Source organism: Anopheles merus, chromosome 2L (assembly GCF_017562075.2).
Source record: "Anopheles merus strain MAF chromosome 2L, AmerM5.1, whole genome shotgun sequence".
Classification (NCBI taxonomy): Eukaryota; Metazoa; Arthropoda; class Insecta; order Diptera; family Culicidae; genus Anopheles; species Anopheles merus.
In genome coordinates, this window is record NC_054083.1 from 6,426,266 (window position 1) to 6,445,084 (window position 18,819).

The 18,819-nt window shown below is 38.3% G+C and overlaps 2 protein-coding genes across 3 annotated transcripts in view; both read right to left on the reverse strand.

Annotated features, from left to right (window-relative positions):
- Positions 1 to 18,298, reverse strand: part of LOC121594894 (coatomer subunit beta') — a 73,146-nt gene extending 54,848 nt beyond the window's left edge. For both annotated transcript variants that reach the window (XM_041918695.1, XM_041918694.1), the window contains exon 1: positions 18,268 to 18,298. In XM_041918695.1, coding sequence (XP_041774629.1) covers positions 18,268 to 18,283 — 16 coding nt within the window. In that variant the 5' untranslated portion in view covers positions 18,284 to 18,298. The remainder of the gene's footprint in view (positions 1 to 18,267) is intronic.
- LOC121594901 lies at positions 11,021 to 12,455 on the reverse strand. Its single transcript, XM_041918715.1, has 2 exons — positions 11,602 to 12,455; positions 11,021 to 11,464 (listed from the first exon to the last, which is right to left on the reverse strand). The coding sequence occupies exons 1-2, from the start codon at positions 11,756 to 11,758 to the stop codon at positions 11,106 to 11,108; spliced, it is 516 nt and encodes a 171-aa protein (XP_041774649.1). The 5' UTR covers positions 11,759 to 12,455; the 3' UTR covers positions 11,021 to 11,105.
- Positions 18,299 to 18,819: the final 521 nt, after the last annotated feature.

Here is an 18,819-nt window from a genome sequence, read left to right on the forward strand (position 1 = left end):
GACACGCATCGACAATGTTTGTAATGTTCGGAAGATCGACTGTTTCCCGCAGCAGGATGGACATACTCACTCATGGTTGCGAAGAGGGATAAAACATATAAAGGGCTGCTGAGAACAACTATTGTATGTGTAATATAGTCTGTTGTATGAGAGTGTAAAAAAATATATAAAAATACAAGTAAACGAAAATATACAGATATGATTTTAACTACTTAAGCCAGTGGGTTTTAACCTGGGAGAAATTTTTGGTTTTGGAGCCGTGGGAGGGAACATTAAAAAGATAGATTAGAAAAACGATTATTCATCCAATAATCAACTGGAGGCGAACATTTTAGTAAGTTTGTTGGAACTGAAAATTGAAGTGCAAAAACTTCGTATTAAATCCAAAATAAGCTTACCAAGCTGCAACATAATTTAAAGCAAAACCAGTCCTTAACGAGACTGTGCGTATAGTTGTGTGATCCGATCAACAATTCGTTGCATCATGTTGCAACAACGGTCAACTTTACCAAATTTAGACATTACTTAGGACCAACTTAGAAACAACAAACAATCCAAAAATGACCGTTCCCTCGTAGTAAGAACTGACTATTCGGCTGCATGTTACTGACAAGTCTCAAATGTCTGTATAGACCAGCATTGCCGCGTAGGTCGTTACGCCAAAAATAACAAGATTTAAACTACTTGCTATATCATATACCCACTTTAAAAAATACTTTCGGAAGGATTCAGTACCAACAGCTTTATTTATTTTTACAAATAGTTATAAAATGACTGACAAATTGTTTAGGACAATAAAATTTGCGAATCAAATTTTATGGAACAAAGCAGAATATGACAAAGCTACTGAAAAGAAGAAATATTTGTATCACGATTCAATATCTGTGCATGTAATATTAATTGCGTTGAAACATAAAAAATGAGATTGAAATAACTATTTCTGAAAGACGTAATAAAGAAACGAAACAATTCAACGGTTATGGTGAAATATTATTAACAGCATTTTGGACAGAGTTAATATATAATACGATAAATACAAATATTTAAAGAATAGCCCTTTTTTGGCACATATTTCATTAACGTATGACCTGATTAATGATCTTCTTCTTCTTTGGCTCAACAACCGATGCCGGTCAAGGCCTGCCAACACACTTGTGGGGTTGGCTTTCAGTGACTTATTGATTTCCCCCCATAGCAGGATAGTCAGTCCTACGTATGGCGGCACGGTCTATTTGGGGCTTGAAACCCATGACGGGCATGTTGTTAAGTCGTACGAGTTGACGACTGTACCATGAGACCGGCTTATATACCGGATGATTAATGATAGAACTTACAAAATAGGATAAATAAGAAAATTTTGATCTGTTTCGATAGATTTCTCAGTAATATTAAACTTACAACTATACCTAATGTCCTAATACTTATACTTATACTTATACTTTGAGTATCCTGTCAGTAACTCGAAAGAACTTCCAAACTTGATGTCAATAGATTTTATAGAAATTAAATAAACTGAATATTTTTCATCCTTCAATTTAAATAAAAACTTCCTCGATTCCAAAAAGGCTGTGTTATCGCCTAAATAAACTTTTGCTTATTTTGCGATCAAAATAAAATGATATTTTAGTAAGGATGTAGCCAAATTCATAATTACACGTATCGTTAATTTATTTTTTTGGTTTCAATAATGGTATTGAACCACAAAATTTGTCTAAATTAATAAACTTCTAAACAAACAGTGAACCCCTAATCTATAGTTGTGTATGAGACTAGGATACGTGGCTTGAACCCATGTCCGCCATGTTGTTAGTTTATCCGACTTTAGGTCTGTACCATCCCAAGCAACAAAATTAACAAGATGTCTGTCCAACAGACCATCCACCATATAAACACTACGAGAAAGCAGGTTGATTATGTTGCTTTGGACTAGACCCCCCCAAAAAAATCAACATTGTTGTATGAGCTAATGTTACTCACCATAAAGGATAATTTATTATTTGCACCACTTTCGCACACGAACTACTTTTTGCTATCACTTTATAATAAATATGTCCCAATTATTTAAAATTATCAATTAAAACTGATCAAGGATTTCACACGACACGCCACGATTACAAACCGTATAGAGTCCGTAAAAATTGTGTTTAAATTGTAGAGCCTATCGCCCAATTATTGATCTCGCGTAATAACAGTAACAGCAGATTATGTCTTTTGAAATCTGTTATAGTGGGTTAAAGTATTTTTTAGAATGGATCCATTGCAATGATATGATTTAATTGAACCAATTAGCCAATCAACATGTCCTAGAACGCTTCAACCAGTTGCTTTCGCCACGGGAGAGGAGCGGACACTTCTGCCATATAACGGTAACGGTTCACTTGAAAATGGTGATGTATAACTGTGCTAAATATGTTTCATTCGCAGAGTTCTATCAACATGCTCATTCACATTGTTCATTCATTTATGTTCCTTATAATATTGGTAGAGTAGGGATTACAAGGGCTTGTATCAATAACGAGAAATTGGATTCAATTTCACTCTTTACTGTGTTACTGTTTACACTTTTTTTTACTTTAGATGTTTTACACTTTTTACACTGCTTAATGTGATAATCCGCCACAGAATTTAGCAATCAGAAAGCACGCACCCTTGCTACTAGCACTCACGTTATGTTGCGTTACAAGCGTTACTTTGCCTTTCTGCTTCGCTCATGCGGAGCGATTGGTGCGAAATTTAAACGAATTAACCACATTTATCAAATGTAAGTCACTCAGCCAGCCGGTGAATGGTTTAGGGGTGGGGGGGGGGGGGGGGGTTAACGGGCTCAATCACTCGATCCACTCGGTCCGATTTTCTTCACCCTCACTGCTTGTCCTTGCTTCGCATTCACTTAGCGGATACACTCACTCAAAATCGAAGACGCTCGGTGACCGGCAAAACGATGCAAATGCTAATTTTTGCCAGCCCCGAATATTCTAATGCCGTGTTTTTCTACCGTTTCCGTGTTTACTTTCGATCAGGCCTCCTTCGATCCAGGGCTGACGTTTGACGTTCGGCTCGGTGTGGAGATTCACACTCCGTTTAGCAGCGACCGCGCTCGACGGGCATCGACGACGATGGATGACGATGAAGTACGGCAAAACACATGTAGCGATGTGCATTCATCCGCAGTCGAAAAGGGAACTATTCATCTGTGCTTTTTGTTTTGATTTGACTTGATTCGTTTGGCTACCTCTGCTCGGCGTCGGCATGGGACGACCGCGGTCGGTCGGGCATGTGCTGCTTCACATCGTGCGCACGTGTTTGTGTAGCAGGACGGAAAATCGTGTACACGGTGCGTGGTGTGCGCAAATGATCGAAAAATATGGTATATGCATGCGAAAAGGGCAAGGATACGAGCGACGGCGGGGACCGGTGTTGTGCGGCCCCGAGCAGTGAGGCACACCGGGAGAAATGATGGAGGAATTATGGAGCTGGCCACATAAAAACCAGAAAGATGATGGGAAGATCCTATGTAAACGAAATACAAACACCAGAGTACAGGCGGCTTTACACGTTCGCTTTTACACGCTCACCACCATCATCGGAACCATCATCGTTCACAGTAACTGTGCCGTCATCGTTCCCGGGGTTCCTTCCCTCCTTACATCATCAGAACGCTCCTTACATTATCATAAGCGGACAGGCTGATGATGATAACCCACCATGGCCTTACTGTGCGCGCTTGTGTTGGTTGAACGAGCAGGAGAAGCTTGCGCTGGAATCCTCTATTTACCATGTCACCTGCCCCGGCATTGTCGGTCTGCCTAGCTTCCACCGTAGCCGCCCATCCCGAGAACCTAAGAAACAGCACTTTATCTTTCCTGGGAGCCCTGATGAACCAACCAGAGCGTGCAATTTATGCCGAGTGAAATGGCACTAGCGAAACAGCTAGTTCCACCGCAACACGCACACATACAGCCGAAAAATACCAGAATCCGACGAGGGATGCTCACCCACCCTCAAACAACCATCCCTACCCCCCACCCCCTCAAACACGCACAAGAAGTACGAGTGGTGAGGGTAAATGCGGCGTCCTTAGCTTGCTGCACGAAACAAACTTGACTGAGGATGTTGATACAGGGGAGAGGAAAAGCCTGTTCGAAACTGACCGCCTCGCAGCAGTCGGCAGCTCTAGTTCGGTTCTCCCGCAACCAGTCAGCAAATTCAGGTCCTATCGTTAGGTGGTCTGGAACGGTTTCGGGCTTGGAAACTGTTGGTCGTGAATCTTTACGCATAACGCCTGCCACGGACATACCGCCGGAGAAACGTTTGTACTGCATCAGAAGAATTCCTTCACATTATTAATCGGAAGACATTGCACATTCTAGCAATAAATAGTGTCAATAAAAAACAACATAATATTAACTTAATATAAATGATAACTGGTTAAACGTATCAACACAAATCATAAGTGAATTGAAAAGTGTGATAGATCAACCAAAGGATCGCGGCGTTTTACCATAATGATTTATCTTCCCGAACGTGAAGTTTTAAAATTGCTAATGAATAATGATATTTGAACAGAACTGTGACGAGTGTAACATTATTGGTTTAAATTACGTACCACAAACACTGTAATTATAATTGTGATATAAGCAGGTGTTAACATATGATAGCACTGTTTTCTTTCAATATGAAAAGAACACATCAATTTGCTATAAATATCTAAATCGTCCGATTATTAGATTAACTTTTAGAAGAAATCTACTATAAGAAGAAAAGGTATGAAATAGCAAAACAGTGTTTATTGTAAATCTTTTAGTTTTGTAGCTTTTTAAGCTGCATAATTTATTTATTTGATCAGTGCATTTATTTTCGAAAATAAAACAACTAGTCAGGAATTCAATATATGAATACTACATTTATTCAAGTTTGCTTATCACATTTTCATTCCGAACATAAACATAATAACACAACAAATGTAGCAAAAACAAAATGAAAATACAAAATAAAAACAAGACAACAATAAAAATATAGAATAAAATTAAACAATCAGGAGATTGAAAAAAATGTATCTATAGATTTATTTGTTAATAATAGGTCTAATCATAAGCACATAAATAAAGTAAATAAATAAATAAATAATGAGATATGCAACAGAAATTTTAATTTGTGTCGTTTTCATGTAAGGTTGTGAAAATTTTAACATCATCTATTTAAAATTTTATTTATGGTTATACTAATTATTTTAACCACTAAGTATGGTTAAAATCAAATTTATAATTTATGGATAACTCGGTTTTGGAAAGACGCGCGCCGGTAGGACAATCTGACTATTCTGTTACCACAGTCGAATAAGAATAATACAATCGATGGTTTAAATGGGAATCGATATAAGTTTTCCTACGTCAGAATCTGCACGCCAAACCTTAAAAAAAGCATATTCAAACAGGGCAGAGATGTCAAACTGATGGTCCGCGAGCCAAATGTGGCCCTCGAGGTCTTTTAGTTTGGCCCGCGACCACTTGAGTCTAAATTTATTTGTAGAAGCATTTCTACTTCTTTAGTACATACATGTCAGTCATTTCCGGACTCTTGAAATATAAAGAGATTTTCAACTTCGCAGGTTTCTATCTGAATTCTCAGACCATGCATCGTCATACAATCTTTGTTTTTTTCCACCTTCTCTTCATGCATGTATGCATATAAAAGATAAGAATTGCACAGACTGGTGTAATCATATATGGAAAATTAAACATAGTTATTTTGATGAAACTAAATCATATTATACTCTTTCCGATGATTAAATTTGTGAGCAACCAATATTTCATGAATAATTCTTAAAAGAAACAATTCACGATTTAGTTTCAACCTCATACAAAATCGGGAATATCTTACTCATATGTATGTAATGTAACATTACTTTTTTTGTTAAGCCATTCGTCGAGGCACTTGGCGACCTATTAAGATAGTTTTTTAAGAAAAAGACTTGTATAAAGTAACAAAATCACTCAGCCAACAGGCCAACATTAAAAACGCAAGCTCCCACACATTTTTGGCATATTACTTTGGAAAAGGATGAACCCATCTTTACTATATAGACTAAAGATACTATAGATATAACTATACTATACTAAAGGTATACTAAAGATAGAATATTATATTCAGTACAAATACGTGTTACTTTTGATAGAATGTTACAATCGATCTCCATCAGGCTTCCATCAGGCGTCCTAACAAGACCAATGTGATTAGATAAACTACAGGTGGGCTATTGACTCTGATTTTGGTCGCCATAATGAATGAAGATGTCTATGGAGATTGGCAGGAAGGAAATAACGGGTACTAAGGACTTGTATAACACCTTGCACCTCCTCTGTAAAATGAAGATCTGAACTGAACTCAACGACCTATTGTAATTTATGGACTTTGGACAGCATCAAATGTAAGAAATCGCTAATATAATTCCAGCTCAAAAATATTGATCTTCTAAGTAACACCAATATCAACTTTACTTTACAAAATGTACTGCTCTGTATTGGAACTAACGCATTAGTCATGGCCAGTTTTTGCACATTATTTTTGCGTATGTTGAATATATCAGAGGTCTATGACCAATTGAAAATAATCTGCTATAGCTATTTTATAACTTCTTTTACATCAAAAATTTAACTTTTGTAACGTATCTATCATTCCAAAATGAAATGATAAGAGCTGATAACGAACTAATTTTTGTATCATATAATATCATGTAAAAATTAGGCTGCGGCCCATGCTACATCACCCATGATACATGTAATAAGTTTGAAATCGCTGAATTAGGGTAAAATATAATATAATAAATTACAATTTTCAGAAAAGGTGTGAATAATTATCTGTCAAAGCCTGCTTGTACCACTAGTGGGGAATTGGCTTTCAGTGACTTATTGATTACCCATAGCAGGAGAGTCAATCCTACGTATGGCCCTTCGGGGCTTGAACTCATGACGGGCGTGTTGTTAAGTTCTGCCAGTTGACGACTGTACAACAAGACCGGCCTTGTTAATATTATAGGTTGTGTAATTAATCGAAATAACCATACTCCAATGTGCCCAAACGGTATCTGTCATAGCTATTTCATTGTTGAGGTCTAAAACTGAGAAATATGAAGTTTATTAAAAATTTAAAAAGTAAAAATCTCTTTAATTGAGTAAAAATCATCTGTTTTTTTTTGTTGTTGCTATTAATAACGACCAATCTTAGATATGAAATCAGAACTCTAGATAAGAAGCTCGAGAGAGGTTTAAGAAACTTTCTGTAAACATGGTGTATGGTTATAGTAGATCCTTTTTTTATTATTGTTATGTAATCTCTTAGTATAACAATTATATTTATATTTGTACAAAAATAAGAAATCAACACAACAATTGCCACAGTACTATTATAAAAATGAGCATAAACAAAAGATTAATTGTTTAATTTGAACAAGCGGTCTAAATCAGTCAAAAAATGCAATAACGTAAAATGTCAAAAGAATGTCAAACAATGTAAAGTTGTCAGTAAATCTTGTTGTTGATTTTTCAAATAAAAGTAATTTGTAAATGTAATTTTAATTTGTAATTTTACGATAAAATCCGAAATAACAAAAGCCATACAATGAGTAATAGTTTTCAATCGCCTGGAATTATAAAAATTTCGGCTAGAAACAACCGAAAAATAATTCTACTCTGTGTAATTGCAACGCTTTGCTCTATTTTTTTAAACAAGTTAAAAATACTTGGCATTTTTTTAACCTAAGCAGAGCAAGAGCTACATATTTATTTAATGAAAACAGCTTTATTAATGAAAAGAAAGAAAAAATAAATAAACAAACGAAGAAAAATAAATTACATACATTTATTTTTATTCTTAGCATACTGCGGTCGACAAGGATCAACATGACCGAACTAAACACATATTTGATCAATACGGACTGAAGATCGCTTAGATAAAAAATCATGATTTTGTATACCCTGTATTAAAACACCCTGTCAGTATGTTACCAATTGTCTAAAAAACTTTTTATTTACAACAAAAATTCAGTTTTTAATCTACTGCCTTCCTTTCACTATCTTTGTAAATCCCTAATCTTCCAATACCTGTAATTTCACCGTGCCATAAGCACGTGTGAAAAATGTAAATGCTCCCCAATCACATTAAATGCCAAGCCATGGCTAATGCGTAAGATAAGGGGAACGGAAATAGCTCGATTGTCAGTATAATTCAGTTACAATGAAAAAGTTCCCACCATGAGTTGATCGTAGGGTCTAATTTGCTGTTGTATAGGTGTTGGAAATGATATCGGGCAATTAAAATGTTCAGTTTCTCAATGCATGGAAGCAGCCGGACTACAGAGTGCGGATGTCATTGTAACACTAGATGCCAATCTTATTTTATGGCCTAGTGATTTGTTCTATTAAAAGTTTACATTATTGATTTACAAAACGGCGTGAGGAAATTTTTCTCATTCTGCTGAATTAATATGAATTGTAACCAGGGGCAGTTAATTAATTGCAGTTAATGGCAATATGAAGGTTACAATACAGCGTTGTGTGATGTATTAGATATGTGTTTTACAAATAAAGTAGTAATACGGTGTCGTGTTAGCGTGGCCATTCCAACTAGGAGAATGACGTTCTTACTAATCGTTAAATAACGAAATTTCTCCTTGCAAAACTTCTCGCTGGTTGTCGATGAAATATGATGAGTTGTCGAAGAATTACGATGATAAATTTCACCCGGTTCATTATGCCTCTTTTTTGTTATTAAAAATCAGTTAAATCTCATTATAAGTTTCTTGTTGGTTAGTTTGGTATTCAATAAGCTATCTTCTTCTTCTATTTTGCGTAACGTCCTACGCGGACATGCCGGCCTATACAGGCTTTCGAGACTTTATTCATTACCACGCAGCCGGATAAGTCAGTCAATCCTTGCTACGGGGGGACGGTCCATTCTAGGCTTGAACCCATGACGGGCATGTTATTGAGTCGTTCGAATTGACGTCTGTACCACGGTACCGCCCCCAAAAAATGCTATACACATGACAATTTGGCCTGTAAACAAACTAGTTGATTGGACTGTTCCGGATAAAGATAAAAATTCATTTTCAAGGCCCCTAGCAGGAGTTTAAGGCCACGAGCACTATTTAGCACGGATTTCAGGACGCCGAAATTGGTTCCAAAGACTCTTTACCTTTGATGGTTAATAGTTAATAGCTCTTTATACAATACTGACGATCTTAACGTTAGTGTAAATAATCTTAAAATGATTTATTTATTTTTTATTTATTTACATAACTGCTGTCTGAAATTAATTCTTAACAACAAACCTATTAACTAAACTTATTAAATATTTGCTCGGAGGATGGATCGGAAGGATGGTAAGGAGAGGTGATGGTCAAACAGGTGTGCGCAGGAATTAAACAATCTCACAGCACGTAATAAAGGATCATTTAAACCAACTGAAGTGCGTCGATTTGGAATAAATAAAGGAGCACGAGGGCGTAAGAAACGAGTTGGAACATAGAAATGCAGGGATGAAAGAATGATTTGTGAATCCACAGCATTAGATATGAGCGAAGCAACAAACATTATTTGGGAAATGTGACGGCGTTTTGCTAATGAGTCCAGACCCAACAGATGGCATCTTTGCTCATAGTCCGGTAGGGTGTCTGACGTGTAGCCGGGCATTTTGCTCACCATATACCGAGTAAATGATCTCTGCACTCTTTCTATGCGGTCAATCGATGTAAATGAGCTGGGGCACCAAACAACAACACAGTATTCCAAAATCGGTCTAACTAACGAACAATATAACGCTTTTAAACACAGAGGGTCGGTTATGCGGATTGAAAAACGTTTTATCATACCGATTGTTTTACGAGCCTTTTTAACGGTAACATCAATGTGATCGAGGAATGATAACCTGCTATAACCTGCTTCAAGGCACATATTGATGATCACATGGATTGAGTTATTTATTTATATATTTATTTACCGTTTTCGTCATAGCTACATGTTTGTAATTCGTTATTTCCATGTTGGCTACATGACGCAATTAAATAAATATGAAATATGAAAAAGCATACATGTTGCGAGAGACGAATAGAATTGTTAGGAAAATTGATCTACATTTGCGAAAATTCGCGGATAGAAATTACGCTCTACGTCTATATGCACGGCAAGAATCGAGAAAAGGCCAGCATTGTGAGAGACACGCAATTCAATCGTAATATTGGAATACAAGTAAAATATTAGGATGTGAAATTTCATCTTTTTCCGACCTCTTTTTGCTAGTTTTCTGATTTTGCAATTAAAAAGGGACAATCCGTTTTTTTCTTTAAAATAAATGGCTCTATCATATAAACTCAGACACTTCGTTTTGCTACTCCTGCTATTCTAATTCTCTTCTCTTTCTGTCTTTATGTTCCTCGCTCTCATTCTCTCTACTGAGATTGGCTAACTTGACCAGCTCAGCTACAATTGTTACCAAGTAGTACTATCCTACCGCTAACGAGGAAACTATCCTATCGCTGTTGAATGCAACGATTGTTCGCCACTAATTAGAATACATCGATAACGACTCTTGATAAGCAACATACAAACCATCGCTCTGCTGCTCGGCATGAGTTTTCCCACACACTTTTCTTACTTCACTATTCCTAACCAAACCCCTAACAATCGTGTTCACCGGAACGATGTTATTCATCGGGCGCCGAACAACAACGGAAAATAGAACCTTGACTCTCGTCAAACTAACGCCGAGTGTGGTTTGCCTGTTGCGAATTTTACATTCATCACTTGTGGGGCTGTATGCCTCCAATTAGCTCCCGAGCAGATGGTAAAAAGCCCTGAAATCGTCGAGACGGAATCGCCGACCGCATCCAGGAATGAAGGCTGAAGCATAATCTGAGATCAATTCTCGCTCGGATGGTTCTTTCGCCAAATGGTGTAGACTTTACGGCACTGCCGTAAGCCCCAACGGTACAAACCTGTTGGTTTGAGCTGAGCAAAAGATCAACTTTATTTGTATTTTTTTTTATTTCGGACTAATCTATATGGTACCAGTTTGGACGTGTTTGTGTGTGTCTGTTTGACTGTAGCTCACTACGCCCCGAACGGATTGCCAGCATTAGACAGCTGATCGAGTATCGCCTTGTGTAGGTCCTCTATCTGCTCGTAGAGATAGGAATGAATGTCACCGGTTCCCGAATGATTGTACGTATTGCCGCGATTGTCGAACGATGCAATGTTGCCATTCTTATCGATTTCGGCATAGCTCTCAAACTGCTGGCCCGGGAAGTTGGACGCCTCGGTGGTGACCGTCTTGGCCGTCGCCTTGCCCGCTGGATCAAGGCACTCGCGCGTGACCTGTACCTTGTTTACGTCGTCCTTGGTGGAGTTTTTGACAATTACGCACTTGAACGATTCGGCCGGGCACTTGAGCGTGTCACAAATAATGGTACCTTTTGTAATAAGCGAAGAAATGGAAATTATTACAAAACATGATTTACACATTTACACACACACACACACACACACACACACACACACACACACACACACTTTTTGTTCTATTATGGGACGTTTTCACAGCACTTACCATTTTCAATTCGTGCGTTTGATTCACCGCTTAGTGTTAGTAAGCTGCTCAGCTGACGGGGCGATCGGTTAAGCGCAGCCCCTTCCACAGTTGTTGTGCCGAAGATGGCACAAACAGCACACAGTGCCACCATCATAACATGCCTTTTTGACAACATTTTATGGTTTACACTTGCTTCTAAATGCAACACTACGGTAATACAAACGGACACTGGCGCAAACGTTCAGCACGACCGCTGTAGCAGCTATCAACAACACCTGAACCTGACGGACTGAGTCGGAAAATGATCACAGGCGTATGTTTTAAATACGCTCCAGCAAGCAGACGCTACATTCGTGGGAACGAGAACAAATGCATCGATTGTTGTTCGGCTGCTGATACTGGCAGTTATTTTGGCGAACAACTATGAAACACTCACGATTACACGGCCCGGGGCTACACTGCTGTGACGCGCGATTAGTGCATCGCTGTTTAACTTTAACACAATTATTGTTTCGCTATTAATCATCACGGAACTTCTCGGAGTCTGAGCTTGAGCGACCTGGCTACAACCACGCTGCACGATCTAATTGGATCCGTTTAACCGAGCTTCCGAATAACGCACGTCTGTCTGTTGATCGCTCACGTGGTATGGTGCATCAGCACATTACGCACGAACACACGCGATGCCAGAGCGCAATGTACCGAACAAATGACCGCAAGTTTGCAGATCAATCACCGATGGCATGCCCGGAATAAGCCCGAATAGGACAACTGAAGTGAAGCGAACTGAACTGTTCTACATCGCGATCACTACACTGCACGATCGCGATGTTTGGGCAAGGCGTTTGCGGTACGAGTGAGTGTACTACAAACGCGCGTACCAATTCTCTGCGTAACATTGGTCCTGGTTTCAGATAACGTACGCTTGGTTGATAAGCGTTAGTTGCTTCGCGGAAGAAATGTGATGGATAGATGGATGGTTTCAAGCGGTTATACACCGCAGCAATGCCCGTAGCATTAAATCAGTGTAGTTAGTAAAAAGCATACGTTCCATTAGGTACAAAGGTTTCACCAAGTAAACAACTACAGCTGTTTGCAGCGATACAAGTGTATTGTTTTAAGGTTAATAGCTTTAAATAGCTTGGTGAGTTTGTACTGTTGTCGTTGCACACAGGTTCTGATTCCTTTTTGATGTGCTGACTTACGCGGTTTTACCGATTATTGACTCCAGAATCTTCTCCAAATATGTATTATTTCTAAATTGTATTCAATAAAACGGGGGAATCAGTGCTGTTTACATTGTCTTTAAGAAGTTGCCAAGCTCCTGTTTGCAGATAGTGATGTTGCTACAACATAATTGAAGTGTTCCATGTCATCACGTTACGCACTTTAAGTCCTATGCTAATTTATATTATTTGTATTTCAACTTTCAATTTGATAGGAAATAGGCCAGTTAGGATGATTATTTTTGGTATAATAGCATTATTTAATTTTTGTTTTAAGTTAGTAAACTTAAGCTTATATGCCAACAATAATACACACACCTTGTGTGCAACAAAAGTGTGTACTTACACTTTGCTGTGAATTCGATCTGATAGCACACAAACCATGCGTTAATTTATGATTCAAATGAATTCACTAAACAATACGCTTTTCCATTAACATGCAGGCAAAAGTAGTAACAACAACAAAAAACTTGTTACATTAATGCTGACATATTTTCCCATGCATCAATATTGAACGTGTGTACTCGTCATGATACCGGTTCATTATGCGAGATCGAAATCAAACCCGGATTAGAGTAATAGCGTTACCGGAAACAGGTTGGTTGATTTTGTGTTTTAATAAACCTTTAACATTTCATGATGTAATTAAATAAATCAATTATAACAGTGCCACAGCATTTTTACTAACGAATAGAACGAACGATTGCTTAAGGAATTATCATTGTGATAGCTTTTGTTATCCGCCAATACCGCTAATGGAGCACCATCATCTTATTCATTTTCAAACCCACAAAAATATACAACTTCTCGATTCGACCTCACCCCAACTCACCCCGGGAATCCATAATCCCGATGGTAAGCCTAGGCATTGGTACCCCTCTCAAACTCACCGATCAACATTTGGCAGTGAAATGACGTACAGTGGTGGCGCGTCTGTGGCTTAGAAGGATTTCATAGTTGGTGCGAAATGTTGAAATCAAAATCTACATTCCACACCAACCCACTCAGAAGGAGAAAATGGGTGCAATCCATCCTTCTATCCATACACATACGGGGAACCTGCTTGATACCCAACCTCAGGAATGCACTATGCTCTCTCGCGCAGCGAAATATGATCCGAGCTAGTAAAGTGGAATGGTTCAGACGAGGGCGAGTAGAGTACGGTAATAGTAGTTGAGGTAATTTGACATCCGGTCGGAAACCAAATGCTGCGAGCTCCCTTCGAAGCAATGTTGGTCGGCCCCCGTTTTGGACCATCGGTGTAATCCCGTTCAGCAATTATCGTAATACGTTCCGGTGTTTGCGTACCCTCGTTGGGGAGAGCTAAGAAGAGATGTATGAATTCTTTTGGCTCGGGCCTTGAATCGTTTCTTTCAAGGTCAGGAATGTAGCGATTGGGCAGAGTTTTGGTAATGCCAGAAGCATGTATCGAACCACATCCTCTGACATACATCGGCCCTTATGGGACATATTGCGAAAGTTTTACCAAGGAATGGATTCTGTTGAATAACATAAATTAAATATTGACAACAAATGGAGCACAAGCTTGAAATTAAGTTCTCTTTTTAAAGCACACTAACTTCAATGTTTCTTTAGAATAATTGTTTAAGTACCATCGGTATTGGAACAATATTTAAAACATAAGAAAACCCTATTTCGATGATGTTTGTGTTAAAATGTTATTATTTTTGAAATGGGAATAATGGAAGCTTATGTTTGAAAAAATCTCACACAAGATACTATTTTATGTCGTTAATACTAGGTTTACGGGCGTCTCTCAAATAGCTCTCCCTACGAACACCCTTCAAATTGACTTGTAGATAAGAAAAAGTATTTAGATAAGTTAAAATTACGAAAAAAATAATTTAACACAATTAGGTATGTATTGTTTCACAAGTTTTGGTTTCCATGGAAATTTGTCTGCACATTACCAATTTATTGTGATGGTCGTCGTGTTTCCACCAACACGTAGTCCGATGTCTTTTCGATGCCACATTTTATCCGTTACCGGACTGAGTTTCGAAGAACACGAGGAATAAGTTGGTTAGCAATTCCGTTAGAGGCCACTTTAGTTGTATCATTTATTAAGATTCTTAATAATGATTCGACGATGATACGATAGTCGGTGGTTTAGAGTTCTCTTTCACTCCTATATTTACTTTTGTAGGAAAAATAATACAACTAAACTTAATAGAAGGAAAAGCGGGGCAAAATGGACCTGTGAAGGATTATGGTATGTATCGTATTGGCTAAATCACTTTGCACTGTTATTGTAACGGCAATCGACGTCTTATTCATAAAAAAAAAACAATCAAAAGTTTACACATTGATAACAAATATATATGTTAAAAATTAATTTTAAAAATCAACGTCAAAAGTCGTGAAAATGTATTGTGCGGGGTAAAACTCGACTTCAGTATGTCTACTTCCACGTTCAAGGATAAATTGCTTCTACGTCACATTTATTTTACGTTTGCTTATAACTAGAGGTTTATTTATATGCTCCTTACTTTAATTATAAGGTTGCCGATTAGACACGACGGTCCGTCGGTTATATATGAAATAAATAAATAAATAAATAAAATAAAATGGTCTTGTTATGGGGCAAAATAGTCTCATACGAAATGTCAAAACACATCAAACCAAAGGGGCAAAATGGACCACAACAATGAACTTCAGGCTTTGTTTTAAGCTCTTGCATCGCGGTAGGATTATGAGAGCAGAGATTTAAGTTTAGTGTCAAAGTATTTTGTTGAACAATTTAGTAAAATGCTGGAAAACTTCAATAATTCACATGATGTCAGTAATTTTTCTGGTTGATATAGTATACAGACAGCACAGTTTTCTTAATATTAGGCTAGCATATTGTAGCGACCTTAGCTTATACCATGGCCTCATCATGCTGCTCTTGTCAAAACATACCGAGCATTTTGCCTAAGCTGGAACAACCATTTTGCACCAAGTGAAACATTTTACAAACTTTAACCTTAAAAACTTAAATTAAAATGGTTATTTTTTCACGTAAATTATAGATAAATATCATGTGCCTAGATACACATCCTTTTTTCGGTGATTATTTGTTAAATTCTTACGATAGCTTATTTTCAAGACGGCGCAAATTAAATCGTTTTGAGCAAACATTTTATTTGTGAATTTATGCAATTATTTTGAAATATTAGGATATGAAACGCTCGTGGTGGGCTTTAACCATTGCATTTCATGTTTTTCAATCATTAGAAGTCTTTATAAACGTGTTAATTTGCCGATAATGCAGGTGACCATTTCGCCCCACATAACCATTTTGCCCCAGGTTCTGGGACCCTACTAACTACCGTCAATTTGGCGGATTGCGTAGAGAAAGGTATATGACATGTATATTTCCAAATTTATGAAACTTAATAAAATAAGAATTATTCTAGAAACTCACATTACTTTGCAATATTTAAAAAGCTAGATATTATCAATGATATTTTTCGTATTCTTTAAAGTTAAGATTCCTTCAGTTTGACAGATTCATATTTAATCCTGTTAAGTGATGTAAACATAGTATTACCTTCTTCTTATTATAATTATTTTTGTTATTATTGAATGTGAAAAACAAATAGCAATTATGATGTTTTTTTTTTTTGGTGCACAACTACAGCTTGAAATACTCAGGGAGTATTGTACTTACTTTACACTTTACATTTCATAGCATTTTAAACCGCTTTTTAAAAACACAGCTTCCCTGTGGACGATGCTGCTCCGGAAATGTTAGCTGAACAAATTGTCTGTAACGCCATGACCTCGACTGCGACTATCAGCGTTTACCGTAAACTGTAAGTGAAGGTGAGTCAGCCCCAGAAAGAAAGCCACTACCCCCATACAGTGGATGGCCTTAGAGCAACAACAGGCGACTGACTTGCATACAGCTTGCGTGAAGATATTTCCAGCAAGACGTTTCATCCTCATTGTTTGTTCACTTTTCTGTGGGATAGCAGCAGACAACAAAATAGAGCATAACGACTGTGAAACGATTGTCCCCATGAGCCATCCCGGTCTGATGCTGAGCACTACAGAACCAGAGGTAGTGGCAAGAATGTGAAGCGCGAATTTGTCCGCACGCGGGGAGTGTTTCTCCCTAGAGAGAAATTTTGGCATTCTAAAAGCAATAAAAGGATAACCTGTTTCCGGTAAGGTTCAATTATCAAGCGACAATAATAATACCACCAGCAAGACCGTCTACGCGGGACTACAGCACAGTACAATACGGTGCCTGCATGGGCAAAGACGTTATGAATCTCGATCCTTTGGAGGACAGTTTCGTTTCGTTAAGTCACACTTTCTTCACAAGATTTGCTGCCGGAAGGGTATTTTCTTGTTTCTTTTTCCTTTTTAAACATCGTTCCTTTACACTCAAGCATTACGCAAGCAAGGGTGGTTGAGCTGCCGAAATCCCGCGTAGCGACCAGTGAGAGTGAAGATAATGGTTCGCTGGTAGCTCGTGGCCCGAATCTGGTGAAATTGAATTTTAGGATCAAAGAAAGCTACAAACAGCAACCGTGGTTGGTATCGGTATTGTTTTTCCATCGATTTCAAGGCCCTCGCATGATCGGCCCACTCGCTGGACAGTGAAACTGATCCCCGGGGAGTAACACTAAATTGCAGAAGCACTTCCTAATGGCCGTTGCACGGAGCGCATCGTCTGGCTGTCTGCTTTCTTTATTCCTGCTTACGATTCCTGCTGCTTCTTCACACGAAGACTGTGTAAAAAAATGGTAAAAGCATTACACTTTAAAAAAAATGTCCCCCGTTTTTCGTCTTCACTCTCGTTTGCATTCATGAGCGAACTACTTTGTGACTCATAAATAAGCAACCGGATTATACGGACTGTGGCAGTAGTGGTGGTGGAGAGAACAAGAAAAGCACTGATTTTTATAGCCGTAAGATGTTCGCAAATTTGCTTCAGACGGGTATGCTGTATGTGAAAAAAAGGGATGAAGCGTGCCGTGCAGAAAACAATGAATGAATAAAAAATAAACAAATAAACCCAAAGGGTACACACAATGGCTGTGAAAGAGTGTCTTCTAAGGGTACGACCTTGGATTCTTTCGGAATGTGTTCAATATTTACAAAAGTGTGTAACTGCACATGGACTGCAAATTTAAACAGATCCTTAATGAACCTTCATTAATGGCGTAAATGGTTTTAATGATTGCTAAACATAAAAATCCTAAAATGAAGGTAGGTCAGGTCAGAATTAAACTTAGCCGCACTAAAGCCCAAGCTAATGTGTGTCAATTAATTACATTGAGTGTGAGTAACAAGAGGCAGACAACGTAGTATTATGCGTTCATTATAAAGAAAAATAAATAAATAAATAAATAAATAAATAAATAAATAAACAAAGAAAATTAAATTTCCATCAAATTGCTAATAAAAAAACACCATCTCCGTGAAGTGGAGGATTTCTACGTACCGTTGCAATCTGTCATTTTGTGATAAATTCATTGCAAGAGACTGGTTAATTAGTAAGTTGGTACGCTGCGATCGCTGTTAGTTTCAATGTTGGCATGGCAATGGTCTCCCGCAATAGTGTCCTTATCCTGCGACCGTACGCGCGATCCTCACCCAACGGGGCTGGATGGATCACATTTCACGGCGGGTTGCGACGGCGATGATGACTGTCCAGCAACTACGCTGACTCTCGCCACAGCCAGCAGCGGCGGCACCGTTCCTTTCATCGTTCAATCATCTGTCAGCTGAGCGACAAACGGCGCAACAGAAATGAGGCAAAACTGGAACGATAAACGGTCCTTGTTCGAGCTCTGCGATGAAGCAGGCTATGCATACACACGTTCGGCAGGTCTTATGAAGGCGCCCGTATGTGAGTGCTAGCCTCCACTGTCGATGGAGCAAAGAACAAGACCACAGTCTCCCATCGTTAGTTATGCTGTCATATTTCTTTTGCTGCAATTCACTCACTCCGTTCGATTGAACGTCGAGCCAGCTTTACGCCACCAACGTAGGA